Source organism: Camelina sativa, chromosome 14 (genome assembly GCF_030686135.1).
Source record: "Camelina sativa cultivar CO46 ecotype springtype chromosome 14, ASM3068613v1".
Lineage (NCBI taxonomy): Eukaryota > Viridiplantae > Streptophyta > Magnoliopsida > Brassicales > Brassicaceae > Camelina > Camelina sativa.
In genome coordinates, this window is record NC_141893.1 from 7,700,647 (window position 1) to 7,720,133 (window position 19,487).

Below are 19,487 nucleotides of genomic sequence, written 5' to 3' on the forward strand. Positions count from 1 at the left end.
TCTGTGATAGAATAGAAAGAAACCTTCGAACAGTTTAAATCTCTTGAATATATATGTACCCTCTTTAGTACTCTTTAAGATACCAAACCAACCAAGACCTCTACTTACTTCTAAATGTCAAACAATTAGCATTGTTTTATGAATGCTTGTTAAATAAAGCATAATAAACTTCAAGTGAGGACGGGACTTACACATCTTCTTTCTTTAAGTGATTGCCTGAAGGTAAATGATCAGCCAGAACATACAAAGGATCTTCGTTTTTTCATTCGCTCCAATCCGTTTGCTGTTCCTCCCTCCGCTTGCGTTTATTTGTTGTTGACGCCTCATACCAATCTCCTACTCTCAAGGCATTGGACATACACATCACTGCTTCTTCAATTGCTTCTCTCTCCTCTGGATGTAGATCCTCTAATGATAACGTTGAGGCCACCTCGTCAAATTGTAGTATAGCAGCTTGCTACAAAAGACCACAGAAATCGTATTAACAAGCAATTTCGAGGTGACTATGCATAAATAACGAAGAAGAAGAAGAAGAAGAAGATGCATTTACCACATTCATTATATCAGCTTCGAGACTTGTATCTCTGTGAAGCTTCGGGACTGTGATGCTATTGAACCACTGCATATATTCACTTTCATCACCGTTTCCTCCTTCATTCTCCACAATGTTTTCCCTTCGTCTCATCCACTCTTCGTCTGCTGTGTTCATATCTTCCACTAAATCTTCTTCATGGCTTTTCTCGTTTTTTCTCGGAGGAACTTCTCCGGGGATAACTTGGCACAGACCAAACTGCTTCATGCATCGATCTGGGAAGTGCCATTCTACTACTTTTGGACCAATCAATTTTGTTCTCGACCTTCAAGTAGTAGATTATCTTTAAAACTTTGTGGCACAATGTCAAGATCTCCTTCAAAAGGGCACCAACTAACCTAAAAGAGATTTCAGTGGTGTAACAAAACATCATAATGGGTTCAAAACAAGAAAAATGTATAAGAAAACAATGATTTAACTCTTACATTTGATGGATCTAGATTATCAAGTGCCTTGCGATACTTAAACAGGTCATTCTTCGATCGGCTCTGTTGCCTTCCTTTCCACAAAAGTGCCAGTGGAAATTGACGGGTGGTTCTCTTTGGCCGATCAATATTCAGATGAAAGTAACTCCAGCACTGAAGATGGTAAACACAATTGGCTAAGAACTTCTCGTAAAAAAGTAACAACAAGAGAAGATGATACTCTTAAGACAAATGAAAACAAACCTGTAAGAGTGTCAAGCAACCACCAATGATACTCTGAGACCGCTGGGAGGCATTACCAATTTGTCTATATAAGAAAGCAAGCGCTGCAGCACCCCAAGCGTATTCTCCAGCTTTCTCAAAATCCTCAAAGAGAATAAGGTAATCAACAGAGATCTTACTGGGATCTGTAGTTGCAAAAATGGTACTCCCAATAAGGTATATAAGAAAAGCACGACTGTGATACTCAATCTCTTTCGTCGTAGCTCCCTTTGGACACTCTGCAAAATTCTCCTTCAACCATTTCGCAGTGACTCGATTACCACTCAGTTCACTTTTAGGTAGTTTCCCCAAAAGTCTGAGGCATACTTGAGAAGGGTCCTCATCTTTTTCTTTAACACCAACCACAGGTTTGCCATCAACAGCAAGACCGAGGATCAACGATACCTCATCGAGAGTGATGGTCATTTCGCCACAAGGGAAGTGAAACGTGTTGGTTTCTCTACGCCATCTCTCGACAAGGGCAGAGATAAGTGAATTGTTCAAACTAATCGATCCTATTAGGCGAAACCAACCGAAACCAGCTTTGTCCACCAATTCTATCTGCTCCTTATTGAGCTTCCAGTGATGAAGCAATGAGGTCCGTTCCTGGCATCTAAGCACACCTCTCTCCTGTTCAGACAAAGACAAACAAAACACTTATCCCAAGTTCTTCAATTTAAGATGGAGATTGATTTGAAACTGTGATTACTACTTACCTGTCCGGTCAAAATAGCGGAGGAGACATGCTTATCTTGCTCGTAAAGGACAGGCATGGTCAGTATCTGATAATGGAAATCAAAATTAGGGTTTCTGTGTGAATGAAACGCGAGCAATTAGACAGGATGATTCGGGTTCCGTTTTATCTAAACAATGCAATAACTTTCTTCGGTTTTCCTGATCTACTCTAAGACTTTACGAGACTACAAATGGCGATTTTAATCTGAAATTTCAACGAGCAGTACAATTACGATTAGAAAGGGGGGAACAATTTTAGGGGCTCATCAATCTCTTAACTTGGAAACTGGCACAAATCAGTGGGACGAAGAAACATGTCTATAATCAACAGAAACGAAAGCTTACGATTTGGAAACGAAAACAGAGGAAGGAAGAAGATCGCAGAAGGTTGCTTCGGAGAAATTTGAGAACAAACGCGCAGAGAGACTGAAGAATTATCCTCTTTTGGTAAAAAAAAAAAAAAAAACTCAAAAAGATAAATCCTCAGTATATTTTTTTAACATTTTTACACATGAAATCATCATTAAATATTATTTTCCCTATGTTTTTAAACTTTTCATTAATTTTTTATTTTTGCTCAATGTTTATTAATTTAGGTTAAATAATAAATTAGGTGTTTTTTCACATTACAGTTTCTATAAATAACACCTAATTTATTATTTAACCTAAATTAATAGAAAGTATGTTATTTATAGAAACTGTAATGTGAATTATGGAAAAAAAAAAAAGCTGTAATGTGAATTTTCGTTATTAAAAAATACCTAATTTATTATTTACAGATGCTATAAAGAACAAATTTATTATTTAACCTAATAATGAAAATTCACATTACTAATTAGGTGTTATTTAACCTAATATATATGTACACCTAATTTATTATTTAGCCTAAATTTGTTCTTTATAGAAACGGAGACCGAAGAACAAATGCTGAAGAAATCTGTTGGTCATATTGAAGTCTGAAAGAATCTAAACCATCTCCTCTAGATTCTGCTTTACTCCAGAATTTTGTATTAATGTGTTACAGCTAAAGAGTGTGCGTAGTGTAGCGGAGCTGACGTGTCTAAATAAAGAGGTTTGATTGGTTGGAATGGTGAAGGATGACTTGCTGGGCTATGATTGGCTCAATTCAAATTCTTAGCCGTTGTTGACTGTTGACCAAAGGAGGACAGTATATGCTCGAAGACTCGATCATTTTTACTTTAAGCAGAACATTTCATTTTGTAATTTTCTCTTTTCCTTAGAATCTGGGTTTGTACTCAATTTGATCTAGATCTCTTGGTAAGGTCTTCATCATTTGAGAAATCGGCTCTCGTTTCATGAACGTCAGCTCGATTGTGTCTTCTTGTGAATTTGCAATTGAAAGAGTATTTGAGTATTGAAGAAGTGTTGGTTTAATTCTTTAACATAATGCTTCAAGCCTTCATGCTCGAAGTTAAAACCTTGTCTTACCAGCAACTTTCATCACCAAGAACATATATATTACTATCAACATTGGAATTGGAAAAGAATATTACTTTATTGAGCAAATATACTATTACATTAACATACCAAGATATCTCTCTCATGTAAACTGATCCAAACCCAATTTGACAAGTTTTGTTTTTCCATCTCTCACACAACAGAGATCAGATCATCGAACCCGTAATTTTGCAGGCAGCCATTGGAAACCACTGATTTTTTTTGGCTCTATAAGGTTTACACATCTCTATTCTTCGATTGCTCTCGTAAACTTGGTTTGAAGCACTTTGAGCATCTTCAGACTACGAATCTTCAACGAGAGGAAGTTGATATTCATCTGGTTTTAATGCCAAAGCGAAATCAGGAAGTGTCGGTGCTGTCTCCATGATTCTGATAATCAGAGAGCATTTTTACAGATTAATATAAAAATCCTGAGCTTTACATGTTATTGCAAAAGTGAGAAAGACAGATATAATAAACTCACTTTTCATAAGAGTATAGATCACGGTTTATCCTGACTTTACTCGAAGTATCTTTCGGGATTTTCTCGGTTAGATACTTCATTGTTCCAAAAAGCGGCGGTGTTCTGCAGAACAAATATATAGATCTTCAAATCAACCGCTGACCTGTCACCCCATGAGCTCAATATAATTCCGACTAAAAGAGATAGAAATTACCTTGAAGTAGGTGAAGAGGCGTTGAATGCTTCGGATGCTTTCTTACTTTCTTTGAAACATTCATCTGCGGCTTGCAAAGCAGCAACTGCCATGCCATGTGATTTCTCTGTGTTTCCTTCATCAAGAATCAAACCGTGATAGTAGTAAGCCGCAGCCTGATTCACAAGATTTCAGAAGATGAAACGAGACATTAGACAAATGGACCTTAATCGCCTATTCATTCTGGTAAAAGCCTCATGGTTCTCACTTTCAGAACGTAATTGATAGGGATCATATAAGCAAAGTTTCGTGTCTTATAAAGACAGAGACAAAGAAGGGCCATAGCTCAGGACAATAACTGAAAAGGACCAGACACGTTTACATATGAAAGGAGTAATAGAGCAAGAAGGAAAGAAAGAATCAAACAGTACCTTAGCTTCAACATACTTCCATTTAACAAATAGTCCATGCTTTTCTCCCCAACCATTTGCTAATGGGAGATTCATTAGATTATCTTGTGCCTGTTTCAGCGCACAACGACAAGGAAAAGGAAGCATTAACAAAAAGTTTTAGATGTTTCCAAGATATAAGTGGGGGGAAGTCAATAGACGATGCCTCAATGACAAAAAGGTTGGATAAGAGTAAGGGAATTTACTTGCTGCCAATATTTCACCATTTCACATGAAAGTCTTCGTTTCACTGCAAGAGTGGCCTTCGAGCTATCAATCGCCATGCCAAGTTGGATATCAACACCCTATAATCAGCAACATGAAAGATGTTAGATCCAAAAAATTAGAGAAAGAAACCACATGAGCTACAGTTATATGCCATGGGATAGCTTAATCATATTCATTAAAAGAGAGGTGCTACCTGGCCAAGTGCCTGCAAGCAAAGGGCCCGTAGAACTCCTTCCCCTAAGTCAACCGGTAAAATTCTCCTGTAAGAAAACGAAAACAAGGACAACGATTGTCCCATTAGAATCAACTGAGAATTATCCAAATGTAGAGTGAATGACATTGGAACCTTTTTTTCATCTACAAACCTTTGTTCAGCAGAAAACTGAGGGAGAACATTCTTAACAGCACAATCAAGATATCCAGCTGCTTTTAAGAAGATATCAATCGAAGCTCGTCTGTTTTCTATTAACGAAAAAAAAAAAAAAACCACTGTTCAGTCTGAGGCTCGTAACCATCACATTTCATTTACCACTTAGAAATGGAAAATCATCAAATTAAAAAAAAAAATAACAAAATGTATGTAAATCCCCTTCAGGCAACTGAAGATAGATAAACTATCAGAGAAGCCTAACCTTCTGATACTTTTGGATGGTTGTGACCATCACTAGAACCTCTAGGAAGAAGCAGTAAATTGGCTTGAGACATTTGTAGCATTGCCATTAGATGCAAAACGGATAAAACTTCATACCAAACGTTTGTCATCTCTGTTTCCTGGTTAAAAGTAAACATGTAAGAGTCTATTACATTATGATAACATTTGAAGACAAACTGTTTTGCTAGTAACCCCACCTCTTCCTCATCCTCCTGATTTACCCAATTAAATGGTACTTTAAACTGTAGATGGCTACCTGAAGAACATCATAAATACAGCAGGGTCAAGTATAAATCTCTGAAACCAAACAGATCTATTTCAAATAAACACATAACAGTATATATTACCATCTTTACTTAATCCCAAGAGAACAGGTAGATAGTCTACCAAAGCTTGATGGAGATCCGAGAGCGTTGAACCTCCATAGCCAGATAAACCAATAGTCATGAAGAGTTTTAAACAGTAAACAGTAGAAAGCAGGCAAAGATCAAAAACACAAAAAGATGTTCAGAAACATATAAATACCATGTTGTGTTTTTCTCCTAGTTCTTGTTATAGTAGGTCCTTCTTGATTAGCCATCACTACTATACGTGTTCTTAAAGCCGTCAAGCGTTCCAATAGAGCCTTGGGTAACTGATCGCCAATGGACTGCAAAAAATCCACAGCTCTCGGTATCCTTAAACCAGGTACATATACTGAAACCTCACCGATGCTTGTTGGCTTTCTTCTGTTCCCACCAGTTTCTTTCGGCGTTGATGCAAAGCATCCCATTTCTTACAGAGCTTAAGAAATCTACAAACACAAAAAATTCTACAAGTGTAAGTGCCAAATTTTGATAAAAGATTTCACAATGAATCTTGTGAGAAACAATCTATGATCAAAAAAGCTAGAAGAAAAGAGGAGAATGATTCCAAATCAAAAAAAAGAGAAAATGCAATAAGGAGAGGAGGTTGATAAAATTAATGTCCAACCGAAAAAAAAAAAAAAACAGGTCAAGTCTTTCCTCCTCCACTAGATATTCATAAGGATAAAGTAAAAACCAGGTCACGAGCCATCTGCCATGACTAAACCATCTTCATAACTCAACGTGACTATCTAATATACACGAATCTTCACAACAATCATACTTTAAGACCAAGCTCCAAGCAGAAACAAACAAGTAAATAATATGACACCGTTTGACAAACAAGTAAAAGAGTTTGTTGATTTTTCCAACCTTGACTATCTAATCAACTCGAATGATTGATTACTGCAAGAACTGGGAGAAAAGGACTCAATTGGCAAAATAAATAAAAAGAAAGCGTTTTTTGAAGGGAATCACGGAGAAAGCATGAAACTTTGCAATTCGTATAATATTTTCTCCACTATGAAACGTTATATACCAAATACAATATTTTTTTAACAAAACGAGGAATTTACAAAGGGCAAGTTGAGTTAAAAAGGGAAGATTTTGAGTAAAGGCTCACCAAGAAGAATTATGCAAAAATGTAAGGAGGAAGAGTAGTAATGGAAAGGGATGCTTTAACTTGCCCTAACCAAACAAAACAAAATCTCTGAAAAAAGGTAAAACCTTAAGCAACATTTTCCCCCAGAAAAAGGAAAAGAGTAGACTTACCAAAAAAAATCTGGACGGAGCCAGCAGCAACTAGACAAAGCTAAAAAAAACCCTTAATTCAGCATTGAATCTTTCAGAATTGTATCGGAGAAATACGAAATTGACAATGAATCTGACCACACACACACAAAAAAAAAAAAAAAAAAAAAAAAGAGTTTATAACAAGAAGTAGAAACCGCTCTTCTTACCTAAGATTTTCGAAACCGCTCTTTTTTATATTGGGAGAGAGAAAGAGAGAGAGACTATCACATATTCAGAATCGCATGAGTTAGTATTATGTTGCTCCCCATTGAAGCAGTCGAAGCGAATGGTTTCTTTAAAATAATTGATACAGAGAAAGAGAAAGAGAGATGAAGACGAAGAAAGAGGAAAATATTTTTTTTTACAAAGGGACCGATCAATTTTTCAACGCGACTAGAAAAAAATACTACTACTTCACTAGTACAGCTAAACTACCCAAAAAAAAAAACAGTTGTAAGAAAAATAATCGTTATTTCTAAATTCTAATTATATTATTAACATTTATCCAACAGTTTACAAAATTAATTCATTAGTAATCTAATAAATCTTTTCATCATAAGCTAAGAAAAAACATTATTCTTATTTGAGACATTTATGATAACCAACTAGATTTTAATCCGCAGTACACCGCGTGACAATTTTAAAAAAAAAATAATATTTTTTTATATATATATATTTAGTTTGTTTTGTTTAATTAAATAATAATTTTGTTTAGATTGTTAATTATTAGAACAATAATAAGAGAAATAAATACACAAATATGTAATTTACAAGCTATTGTTGGATTAAGCCACAATTTTACCAATAATTTAATTGTTTTACAAAATTTAGTTAAATTACCCTAATTTAATATGTCTAATATTCTTATATTAGTGGTATTGACCAAATAATTAAAGGAAGATTTAACCCGTATTTCAAAACCGAATTAATAATATTTTATATTTATACTAATGTTAATTCAAATCGTCATGTTAATAACATGTCCCGCTATATAACAACAAACTGTCATATTAGTAGTTTAACCCGTGTTTCAAAACTGTCATATTAGTGGTTTTGGTTGTGAAGTTGATATTTATACATAGAAAATGCTTGATGAGCAAGGAGTTTACGATCTATAGCAATAAAAGAGAGATTTTAGTGTTTTTCTATTTGAGTTGATAACATTATCACGTAATAATATTCAGTTTCTTAACACGGTATATATTATATTAAATATTTTTCTTGATGCTAAAGTTAAATATACCCGATTATTGAGTTTCTAAAGTTGGGTTCTCGTTTTTATGAACTTTATTAACGTTATAATAATTATTGCGATTGTAATCATTTGTTACTCAAACTCGGCTGTGTTATTTAAATTTAAGAGATCATACAGTCTCTAAAGATCTATTAAAATAGGTTTGGAGATTTTTATGGGACTAAAAATTTAATGCGTAGAGTTGTTTTTGGAAAAATCGAAATGTATAGATGTTGTCAAGCTATTTATGGCAATAAATGTATCAAATTAGGTCGATTTAAATAGTTCCATTGAGTTTCCAGAAATTGTTATTTTAGGAAAATAGTTAGGGGTTAATGTTGTAAATAAAACAAATTAAATAATCAAAACTTCAAGGACATAACACAAAATATACTTCAAAAATAATAATATAGATTGAATAAATTTTACAATCATTAGACCATTATAAGTTAGTTAACTACAGGCTAACTATGCAGTGTGAAAAGCTAGTTTTTATATGAAACAAATTAATTCGCTCCGTTAGTAACTGATTTTTCCTAGGTGTTTATGATAATGACTATGTTTAGACTGATATTAAAGTACAACTCCATATCTTAAAGCAAACTATTCAATAATATTTACATATAAATTAGAATGTAAGTGATCTTATCCTCTATGAAAATTGAAAATATTATTGCCTAGTGGGGATGGCTAGTGTTTTAATGATTTAAAACTTTGGACTAATTGTTACCATTAGCTGTCCATCGGCCTCATTCTAAAGATATATATATATATTTGTAGATTTGCTCTCCAAGACAGCTTTTATTCTGTTTGTTACATTACAAATATATAGGTACATCTCTATCTCAAATACGATACTCTTGCCGTATTTTGAAAGCCATTTATGTTATATTAATACTTGTACATTTCAATATTATTACTTAGATATTTTGAGTTTACATCAACTATATCGGAAAATAGAATAATACAACTCAATGTCTCATGATCATAAAAATTGTTTAACAGACGAATCTTTTAAAAAATTAATAATTATAGAATGAACAGAATACATCAACCTGCAGTTTTGACATTTTCTTAGCATTCATTGCATTCCGCAATCATCCATTTAAACGTGCAGCTTAAAACACACAAAATAATATCTTTAAAAACGTCGCGGTTAACTTCATATTGTCAAATACGGGATTTGAATATTAATATGATGCTTATTGTAAGATTGCGAGACCACATCAAACTAAAAGACAATCGTCATTAAAAAAAACTTTATAGATTTTTGTTGGTGTTACAAATAGAATAATAGTTAATGACGGACAAAAATCGTCACCGGCCTAAATTACGTTACAAGGTGCATAAGAACTCCACGTCCGTTCACACTTGTTTGTCTATGTCCCCATAACCAAGTCTAATAAGGCCCCATGGCTGGTTTGGGCAGCTCAAGGCAATGCTATACACAAGGAAAATGCCGGTTATGTCATATTCCACGTGGCGGCCACGTTGGGCACGTGACGTTACCGTTTTGGGGCGGGCTCAGCACAAAAGTACTAATTAAAATTATTGTGTGTGGGGACGAGAGGACAGGTGTCAAAGGATTGGAAACATCGTGGCTGTCTTTCACGGTCACCGTCGGGGGACAGTCGGAAAAGCTTTTATAAGGCTGGCAAGGTGGTTGGTGACGACACGTGTCCCTCAATCATTTTCGTTGTGTTGAAGATATCTTCTCCTTTCTCTTTTTCGTTTTCGTTTAGGACTCTTTCCTTTTATAGAACAGTCTTTTTTTGTTCTGGTGATTTATATATCACTAGAGGTCTAGAGCACTAAATCAGTGTTGTTATTGCTATGTTGAATTATCACTTACCTAATCAACTCGTAACTTGACAAGCTTTTAAATAATACTTTTGCGATGGTGGGTTTTTTATTTGTCAAAGATAAACTGAAAGGTGAACAAAAAAAGAAATTGAAATACAAAGAGAAATATAAAACTACCTCGTTTGAATTAAAGCTAAAAAATATACATCATACGGGTCGTTTAGGTGAAAGCTACAAATCATACACAATGTCATATTGAGTGAAAAGTCAAAAAATGACAATACGCGCCGGATTACACGACAACATTCACTAAAATATATCGTCGTTTCATCTCCCGAACATAGTTGTCAAAGTTAGTACGTGGCCATATATGGCCAGAGCATCTGTGGATTTTTTCCTCTTGGGATCCCATAAATTAAGGGAATTGCAAAATTGATGCAACTTTGGTTATATCCTTATTCTTATGTGTTTATGCTATATTTTGTTTTATTTTTATTTTTGTCTAGGTAGTGAAGTGTAAGTCTTAACTTTTTGTAATTATAGCCTCAACGCATTTCATTTCTTAATGATATTTACAAGTTCATAGGAAAAAAAATCAAGGGAATTTGTTGGAAATCTGGATTTTGATGCTGAGATGGCCGATCTGTTTTGTCGGCTCTAGCATCTTTTAGAATTCCTTGTCAATTCCACCGGAACCGTCCTGAGTTATTGTTTAATCTTAGGAGAAAGGATTCTCACTGGTAATGTTTTTTTTTTTTTTAATAATGATTTTGATGAATGAAACATGGGCTATGTTCTTAAATCTTACAGCGGACAGGAGCTTTCTTTTATGCATACATTGAGATGATTAATATAGACTTTTTTTTGTATAAAAGATGATTGATATACACTATATTACTAGCTAACACCAATTAAGTTCAAATACATATATACAGTTTAGGATTTTGATTGAAATGCTTTCTTTAACAAGACCTATAGAGACCAATTTTGGCGTAATATTCAAGATCCGGTTTCTCATTAACCAATTTGTTGATAGACCTAGACCGGCCCGTTTTATGTAATCAGGATCCCGTTTGCCTGTGTGTACATTGTACTGTGTAGTGGTATTAGAACTGTTTTTATTTGTGATAGATCGTATTTGACTCCTTTCCCAACTAACTCTGCCTATTTTCCTACTACACTTCACCAGTAAAACACACGTGCAAATGAGTTCTAAAACAGATTGTTTATAGCTTACCTAGGATTGAATTGATTAGTTGATTGGATTATAAGCTATATCTCCGATCAATCTTTAATAAGATTCTATGAACTGTTTTGCAAGCAATCCCAAGGAAAATCAAAGTACAACATATATATCACCTTTTCAGGTTTTTAACTTTATTCCGTCACGTTTCTATATATATTTTTATTTTCTTAAGCTTTTTAGGCTATGTTAGAAATGTGAAAATACACATATATATGTTCAAAAAAGAAGCCGGTAATTAGTGCCAAATTTTATTTTATTATTTATTTAAATTTGTTAAAGGACTGAGAGTCTGAGAGAGAGTTCAAAAGCTAACTAATTAAACGTCGTAGGCAAGACAAGAGAGAAAGTTAGTGATGTGTGCTTAGAGACCAAATGTTAGAGCAAATAAGATGTCAAATTCATTTTTATGAAGTACAAAGCCACTAATATATCATTCAGTTAACCAATTAATTAATAAAGACACAGAGTCGTTTTAGGGTTTCCACGTTGGTCCGATTTGAGGAAAAGAAACATTTAGTTAGGTCTGAAAGGTTAACAAAACATATTCAAAGATACTTTAATTAATTTAAGTTCTACTTATACGTGACCTGCAATTAAATCACAGGTCCACAACATCTTTACCAAACTCTCTCCTTCCCCTCTAGTTTTTATTTTCTTTAGAAATTATATTGATATTTTCGAAGTTATGAAAGCATTTAATTAGGAAATACGGTTGAAATTTAGTTATCAAGTTTGATCCCACAAACCCTGGAATAACAACCGTTATGTATACATTCTCCCGTATTTTGGACCAAACGATGTCTCCTTAATTACTTTTACTTTTTGATTGATTAAAATTAGGAAATAATTCCACATGTACATACAGTATATAGATTGTTATTTAAGATTATGATTGTTTTTTAAAATTAGTGTTTCATATAAATCAATAACACATTTAAGTTTTCTGTTCACCCTAATTACATCCAAAATAATGAAATATTGTTGCGTATATGATTTTCACAAATATTATACGTACAAATACGTATTCAACACCATAACATAACATATAAATGCAACCGCAGTTTTGATATTTGTATCTAACTAGTTACCAAAAAATAAAATAAAATGTTTGATCTAATTATATTGTACATTCGTTGAGTCATAGATTGTAGTCCCTTTCACCTTGAGTCATATTCTAGAAGTTGATTAGATATAAAGCATGAATATATCTGACTTTAAAAATCGCATACATATATATAATATGTAGCTTGCAGAAGAGTATACGAACGTAGATGAAGTATTGGTGGCTGAAGTAGAGGGTTTAGGTTAGAAAAAAAAAAAATGGAGTAGACGTTGAAAGTTTAACGAAAATTCACCCCACCAAGCAATCTCTCCCCTCCTGTTTAATCTCCTTTTTCTCTTTTCAATATTCATCAATTTAATAATTAATATAAAATTCCCACATAAACAGAAATAATGTTTTCAAAAATAATAATAACAATAAATATTGTAGATGGGAGAAATAAAGAAAAAAGGTAGATTACTTAAAAGGAGTGTGTTTGGTTAGGGAAGACGTTGGCATCAATCGCCGGTGAAAACTTCCCTCCAAACTCTCTCCCTCGCTCTCTCTTAACGAATCTTATAATATTCATTACTTTCAATTCTTTTATATTATATCTAAATATATATATGGTGCTGGTGGCTCTTCAGCTTTCTTCTTGTTCCTACATACCCATCTTCCTTCACCTACATCAAACCTAGGGTTCTTTCTTGTATCAACATATATCGATTTATATATACGTTTTGATTTACATAAGATATATCACAGAGAGATCGGACGGAGAGAAATTGAAGAATGATGTGCAGTCGAGGCCATTGGAGACCTGCGGAAGATGAGAAGCTAAGAGAACTCGTCGAACAGTTTGGTCCTCATAATTGGAACGCCATAGCTCAGAAGCTTTCTGGTCGATCTGGTAAAAAACTATCTTTATAATTAAATTCATTTCTTTAAATTTATTATTAAGCATAAACTAGGGTTTAATATATAATTACTATGTTGGTTTGGTTTGGCTTTTTTGGTTTTCAGGTAAGAGTTGTAGATTGAGATGGTTTAATCAATTGGATCCTAGAATTAACCGAAACCCTTTCACGGAGGAAGAAGAAGAAAGGCTTTTAGCGTCTCATCGGATCCATGGAAACAGATGGTCCGTGATCGCTAGATTTTTCCCCGGTCGAACCGATAACGCAGTTAAAAACCATTGGCACGTCATCATGGCTCGTCGTGGCCGAGAACGGTCTAAGCTGCGTCCACGTGGCCATGGCCACGATGGCACGGCTGCTTCTACTGGGACGATGGGTAATTATAACGACTTCGATAAGGAGAGAAGATTGGCAACGACGGCCGCTATCAATTTTCCTTATCAGTTCTCTCATATTAGTCATTTTCAAGTTCTCAAAGAGTTCTTGACCGGAAAGATCGGGTTCCAGAATAGTACTACTCCAATAAAAGAAGGTAATTAGATAAAATATGGTTTAAGTATTTGTGTGTTTTATGCAGCTAATATAGAACATGTGTAGTATATAGGTATATCTTGAGTGAATACATATAGGCATAATATAAGTTTCAAACTCATAACCATTAGATAACATGTACATTCCTCTTCTTTAGTGTGCAACTACTAGTGCAATTCGTATACAACTTGATATAAAATAAAATAAAACGGAATTAAATTTAATGGATTAAAAGTCTTAGTTTTCTCAATTTATTTTTGATGATAAAAATTGTGAAGAATCTTTTAAATATATAGCGTGAAACGATCATGGTTTTCTGTTTTCATAGTTGCATGCATATGAATGTACAATTGCTTGTAGATACGATTATGTATAATTGTAGAACCTCTAAAAACTAACTTTTGGACATTGATTATTTGGTCAGGAGCAATAGACCAAACTAAACGGCCGATGGAGTTCTACAATTTTCTCCCAGTAAACACGGATTCGAAGAAACCCGAAGTGATAGACAATTCAAGAAAAGACGAAGAAGAATATTTCGATCAAAACAACCCAATTCGTAACGAGAATTGTGTTCCCTTCTTCGACTTTTTGTCTGTTGAAAACTCTGCCTCTCAGGGTTTATGTTAATTAGTCCGTACCACACGTACTATAAGGTGGATCATATGTTAATTAAATGTAGAAATTACTAATCCGTTGTTACATGTTAGAGCTCTTGTTTGAGCCAAATGTGAAAATTAATTAAGACAGCGCAACATTTCCTTGAATACCAAATCTTTTTTTTTTTTTTTTGAACAAACTCCTTGTAGACCAAAGTTGTACACTTTTATCAAGTCTAATTTTCTAGATTTATTTTAACGATGTTTAATCAGACTATAGTATTAATGTCTAAATTGCGAGATCTGTATGTACTTGAAAAAAAAAAAACGCTGTCCTGATTAAATTTAAATATTATCGTAATCGAAGGTTTTATTCAACACCCAAATCTTAGAATAATTTTGTGGAATTCGCAATAGTTGGATATAGTTTTTGTGTTGTTGTGGTCTTATGTAAGATATCAAATGTTAAGACTTAAGAGGTTTACTTATCAACCAAAGAAAATATGTCACGGGTGCTGAAGTATATGCATCGCCAAATGATCCTTAATACGCGTATAGTTTCATGCAGACTAATTTGACTCGTATAGCTTGCGATGATTAACCTTTTATCCTCTTTCGGAGATGTTTAAAAAAAACACGAGAAACTTTTTAACTAATGATTTTATGAGCGAGCGTTTTAACTTTTTACAATAAAGTTTATAGTTTAGTTTCTTTAAATGTGAAGAATAATAATAAGTTAATAACGGAAAGACGAAATCGAGGTTGGAGTATAGATTTGATTAAGTTGGGAGTAGTTATCAGCCACCAAGAAATACAATCCAAAGTAGCAAATCTACCTTTGTCTTAAGAAAACACGAATAAAATAGTTCGTTTTATTTAGGTGGAGATGAAGAACACACATCTTGACACGACTTATAACCATACTTCTTGTTTCGAATTAAAATTTATTTATATAATTTAAGCATATCTACTATATTTTATTCCAATTTGAAAAACTCATGATGTCATTATGACTTCTAGGGTTTCCTCGTTGAGTTAGATATGTATGTCACCCTGATATTGTTTAAAACAATACGAAAGAACAACCCAAAAAGATAAGTAACTACATATTTTATCATGGAAGATAATTATACGAAACGTTGATCATCTGTATAAAAATGTTGAATTAATCAAATTTGGATAAGATTAAGACACCCACTAGAACATAAATGTACAAGTTTCTGATTCGATGTGTATATTATCTCACTAAATCACTTCATATGAAAATCAATGAAGCGGGTCGTTGAATTATTTTCAGCGGTGACTGGTTGATAAATTGTTCAAAATGTTTGAAATTTATCAGATATAGATATGATTAAAGATGAAAATAATGACAGACTTTACAGAGCATACGGAGTCAATAAAGTGCGAAGAGTACTTACTTATATCATCTTTCAGAAAACTCAGACGCAAGTTTCTGAAAAAAAATCAATTATGAGACTACTTCATTCGTTAGCTTTGAAATAATTAAGCTCTGAGTTCTAGCTAAGAAAACAATGAATACATATACACAGCACAGGTAATTAACAAAGAGCAAAATTACTTGAGAAAGACTAATTGATGAGATAACACTGAAATAAAACTATATTTTAACAACTTTTATTCCAAAATACATGTCTTGGTTAAACGAAAAAGGCCATTACAAAATTAATATCAATCAAATTTTGAGAAGCTCGATGGTCATCGTCTCTTAGAGAGACATAGGAATCATGAAACAAAAGTGTGACCCTTGTTGAAAGAGAGTGGATAATAGTTCGAGAATAATAATTTAAGGGAGGCGAAACAAGGGACTTTTATTGAGATAGTCGAAGATCGACGAGTTTACAAGATATCTGCTTTAAGCCGATCAGCGAATTACAGAATTATGTATACTCAAAATGACTATCTAACTTAGTGCTAGAATCGGATTGTTTTCCAGAGTCCTGCTCCAGGTTACTCGGTCTTTATGTGCACTGCTCCTCGGTATTTATAGTTGATGGGACGCTTCATCTTTCTACCTCGGGATCGATGCGGTATCGTTTTCGAGCCAAAGGCGGTGATCGTTTTTTTACGGGCCATCGTTTATTGGGCCGTCCATCTTAATTGGGCGTTCTAGAAGCTTTGTAGGCCTGATAAGAGAGTATTGTTTAGTCAACACTTCTAGAAGCTAGGCTGACTATTTCATGAATGGGCCAGATGGGAGGCCTGTTAAGGCTGGGTGAAACCCATATCCAACAACCCTCTAACCTGTCCGGTTGTAGCCTTTTTGTGTGTGCAAATGTATGGTGCAGGCCACTGGAATTTTCTTTTCATTGCATGCGAAACTATTTATAACACTAGTTTACTTTTGTTTTAATTTCCGTTCAAGTCTAGTATATAACTATTTATGAAGTCTTGTTGAGTATCATCATAGATGACTAAAATTATACCAAAAATCCATAAAAAGTTTTAAACTAGGCCAAAAAATGTTTTACTAAAAAAATCCATGTCCTTATGACACAAGGAGAACATATAACATATAAAACCATTGGGTCTCAGAGAAAGTTGGCAGTCTTGCGCTTGAATTCATCCAACAGAGCCTCAATGCTCATCACTTCGTCTCTAAGCCAAACAGTCACCTGAAGAAGAAAATTAAAAAAACTATATGATTGAGAGAGGCTTGATGCTCAGACATATACTGGAATAAGCATAAACATAAACATGGCTCTAACCTGTCCCCTTCTAGCGTCTTTTTCACCCACGACCAGTATGTACCGTGCAACTTGGGCTTCTTGCACCTACATATATACAACAAAACTCATCATTCAAAATGTATACGTGAAATAACTATCCATATTCTATAAATTAAATATGTCACCAAAACCCACACTTATCTAACAACCAAGACTATTTTATGGCTAAAAGATGGATAACAAGATGGATCACTGAAGTTGTTTGCCTATTGCATGACACACTGGTTCCAGTCAAAAGGCACAATAGTTTCTTGCAACCACCAATCGAAAATACCAGAACATAAACCTCAAATCATTTGTGCTAAGGGACCTTGTAACAGTTACCTTCTCGCAGACGTTTCTATCTGTCGTGTCAGCATCAACATAGTAGCCAGCTTTGTGAATTTGATCTCTCACCTGTAAATTGAACAGATTAGACTCTGCAAGTAATTAAGCTTGTAAAGAAGTACATAGTCACGAATGTAAAACCTTGTCTGCGTAGGAATGATCATCCTTTGACGAAGAGCAAACTATGGCCTGGCGAGGACTTAGCCAGAAAGGCCATTTTCCTTTGCACTGTTCCAACAATATGGCAAACATACGCTCTACAGAGCCCAACACCGCTCTATGTATCAGCACAGGTTGCTCCCTCTTCGTTTCATCCTCAGCTGAGGATGAATATTCCAATGTGAAGGATTCAGGAAGTTGAAAATCAAGCTGTTATCAGGCAACAACAGAAACAACATACTAAATAACATACCAAGAGAAATGCAACGGGCAAAAGATAGAAAAGAAACTAAACAGAGTACTTTGGGAGCCTAACCTGTAAAGTAGCACACTGGAAATTCCTTTTCATTGCATCAGTTAATGTTATATCTATCTTTGGACCATAAATTTCACCGTCTCCTTTGTTTATCTGCAGATAACATCATACTTTAGAACGAATGCATACTCTTGTGAGTATATAAGAAGCATGTTCAGTAAATAGTATACATACAAGAAACGGTTTTCCAAAATCTTTCAGCGCTTTTTCAAGTGCTACTTCAGCTTTGTCCCATTTTTCCAAATCTCCAATGTACTTCTTTGGCCGCTGAAATTGAAAATAACATGAAAACAATAAGATAAAAGGATCCTATCACGCAAATTGTATCAGATTTTGTAGAAGAAATCTGCAAATATATCCTACCGTTGAAAGCTTTAGCTCATAGGTAAATCCGAACACTGTGTAAACATAGTCAACAAAATCCAATATACCCTTCACTTCTTCTTCAACCTGAAAATATACAGCATACGTATAAACAAGAAACTAAGATGATAAGGAACTCCAACGTTGCCAGATAAGGAAACAAATATCACAAACCTGCGTCGCTCTACAGAATACGTGTGCATCATCCTGAAAAAGAAATATGCGAATGTCAAACAAATATGCAACATGAAAAGGAGCAAAGAGCAAGTTGACAAGTAGGCTCTTAATGTTACTGCTAGAGTGCAGGAACTTTTTCTGTTCTACTAGTACTAAGCTCTGGTTTTACGTTAAAGCCCGCTGTTCAGGAATTTTTTTCAACTCGTAATGAAGTTAAACTAAACCATTGTTTCTCTCCTAACTTACTCTAGCAAAAACCTTAAAGCTGTACTAGTTCGCCTCTTATATAAAGTAATCATTTATTTTCGAAACAAAATTTGAAACAAAAGGTACCTGTTGGAACCGTCGGACACGGGTCAACCCACTAAGAGCTATACTTTCCTCATTTCGATGTAACGCACCAAAGTCAGCCAGTCTAATGGGTAGTTCTATATATATACCATACCATAAAAAATGGTGTCAGCAAAGATAGACTTTACAACTATATGAGTAATTAAGATTGGTAAAGAAAAGCATTAATTCTCCATAGCGTCTCTGTCCAAAAAGTCACAACTATAATGAGATCAAACTGTACTAAAAAGAAACAGAGCCCCTAACCTCTATATGACCGAACTCTGTGTTGGAACATCAAGCAGTGACCATGGCAATTCATAGGTTTGAGCCCAAATTTTTGCTTGTCAATCTGCGCAAGGAAGAATAGAGAAAAGCATTTCACTTCACATGTTATAATGTTAAAAACCTAGAGCTTACAAATGGGCTAGCTAGTTGCCAAAGTAAGAAGACTATTGAGCTTTTGCATGCACCCTTACATCGAACGTGAACATGTTTTCCTTGTCGTTTTCAGCAAGTCCTGATGTTTCCCAGAGTTTCATGTTGTACACATTTGGTGAAATGACCTGCCAAATCCAATGCTATCAAATTTAGCAACCC

General features: G+C 34.4%; 4 protein-coding genes across 10 annotated transcripts; 1 reads left to right on the forward strand and 3 right to left on the reverse strand.

The window, feature by feature from the left end:
- Nucleotides 1-31: 31 nt before the first annotated feature.
- Nucleotides 32-2,505, reverse strand: LOC104743365 (protein MAINTENANCE OF MERISTEMS). Its single transcript, XM_087483261.1, is given in 7 exon segments — nucleotides 32-457; nucleotides 551-861; nucleotides 864-930; nucleotides 1,018-1,170; nucleotides 1,261-1,908; nucleotides 1,995-2,060; nucleotides 2,359-2,505. Coding segments are annotated over 6 exon segments (1,431 nt in total). The 5' UTR covers nucleotides 2,052-2,060; nucleotides 2,359-2,505; the 3' UTR covers nucleotides 32-262.
- A 1,005-nt stretch (nucleotides 2,506-3,510) lies between these two features.
- LOC104740491 (uncharacterized) lies at nucleotides 3,511-7,564 on the reverse strand. 7 transcript variants are annotated; one of them, XR_015579451.1, is made up of 12 exons: nucleotides 7,261-7,484; nucleotides 5,982-6,249; nucleotides 5,804-5,875; nucleotides 5,654-5,712; nucleotides 5,437-5,575; nucleotides 5,170-5,266; nucleotides 4,998-5,064; nucleotides 4,783-4,881; nucleotides 4,559-4,648; nucleotides 4,149-4,485; nucleotides 3,956-4,057; nucleotides 3,511-3,861 (listed from the first exon to the last, which is right to left on the reverse strand). XR_015579451.1 is itself a non-coding variant. In XM_087483263.1 (12 exons), exons 2-12 carry the CDS (start codon nucleotides 6,226-6,228, stop codon nucleotides 3,774-3,776), a joined length of 1,215 nt encoding a protein of 404 aa, XP_087339389.1. In that variant the 5' UTR covers nucleotides 6,229-6,249; nucleotides 7,261-7,564; the 3' UTR covers nucleotides 3,511-3,773. The 7 variants fall into 7 exon arrangements, 5 of the variants coding, with proteins under 5 accessions (XP_087339389.1, XP_087339391.1, XP_087339390.1 ...); XR_015579452.1 differs by lacking the exon at nucleotides 7,261-7,484 and adding an exon at nucleotides 6,674-6,800; XM_087483263.1 differs by having other exon boundaries at nucleotides 4,149-4,303; nucleotides 7,261-7,564.
- Nucleotides 7,565-12,870: 5,306 nt separating this feature from the next.
- On the forward strand, nucleotides 12,871-14,633 carry LOC104740492 (transcription factor MYB52). The gene is made up of 3 exons (XM_010461110.3): nucleotides 12,871-13,328; nucleotides 13,442-13,867; nucleotides 14,291-14,633. The coding sequence occupies exons 1-3, from the start codon at nucleotides 13,211-13,213 to the stop codon at nucleotides 14,494-14,496; spliced, it is 750 nt and encodes a 249-aa protein (XP_010459412.2). The 5' UTR covers nucleotides 12,871-13,210; the 3' UTR covers nucleotides 14,497-14,633.
- A 2,384-nt stretch (nucleotides 14,634-17,017) lies between these two features.
- Nucleotides 17,018-18,489, reverse strand: LOC104743367 (Class II aaRS and biotin synthetases superfamily protein). Its single transcript, XM_087485886.1, has 7 exons — nucleotides 18,381-18,489; nucleotides 18,192-18,284; nucleotides 18,018-18,110; nucleotides 17,684-17,911; nucleotides 17,540-17,611; nucleotides 17,195-17,260; nucleotides 17,018-17,101 (listed from the first exon to the last, which is right to left on the reverse strand). The coding sequence occupies exons 3-7, from the start codon at nucleotides 18,048-18,050 to the stop codon at nucleotides 17,018-17,020; spliced, it is 483 nt and encodes a 160-aa protein (XP_087342012.1). The 5' UTR covers nucleotides 18,051-18,110; nucleotides 18,192-18,284; nucleotides 18,381-18,489.
- Nucleotides 18,490-19,487: the final 998 nt, after the last annotated feature.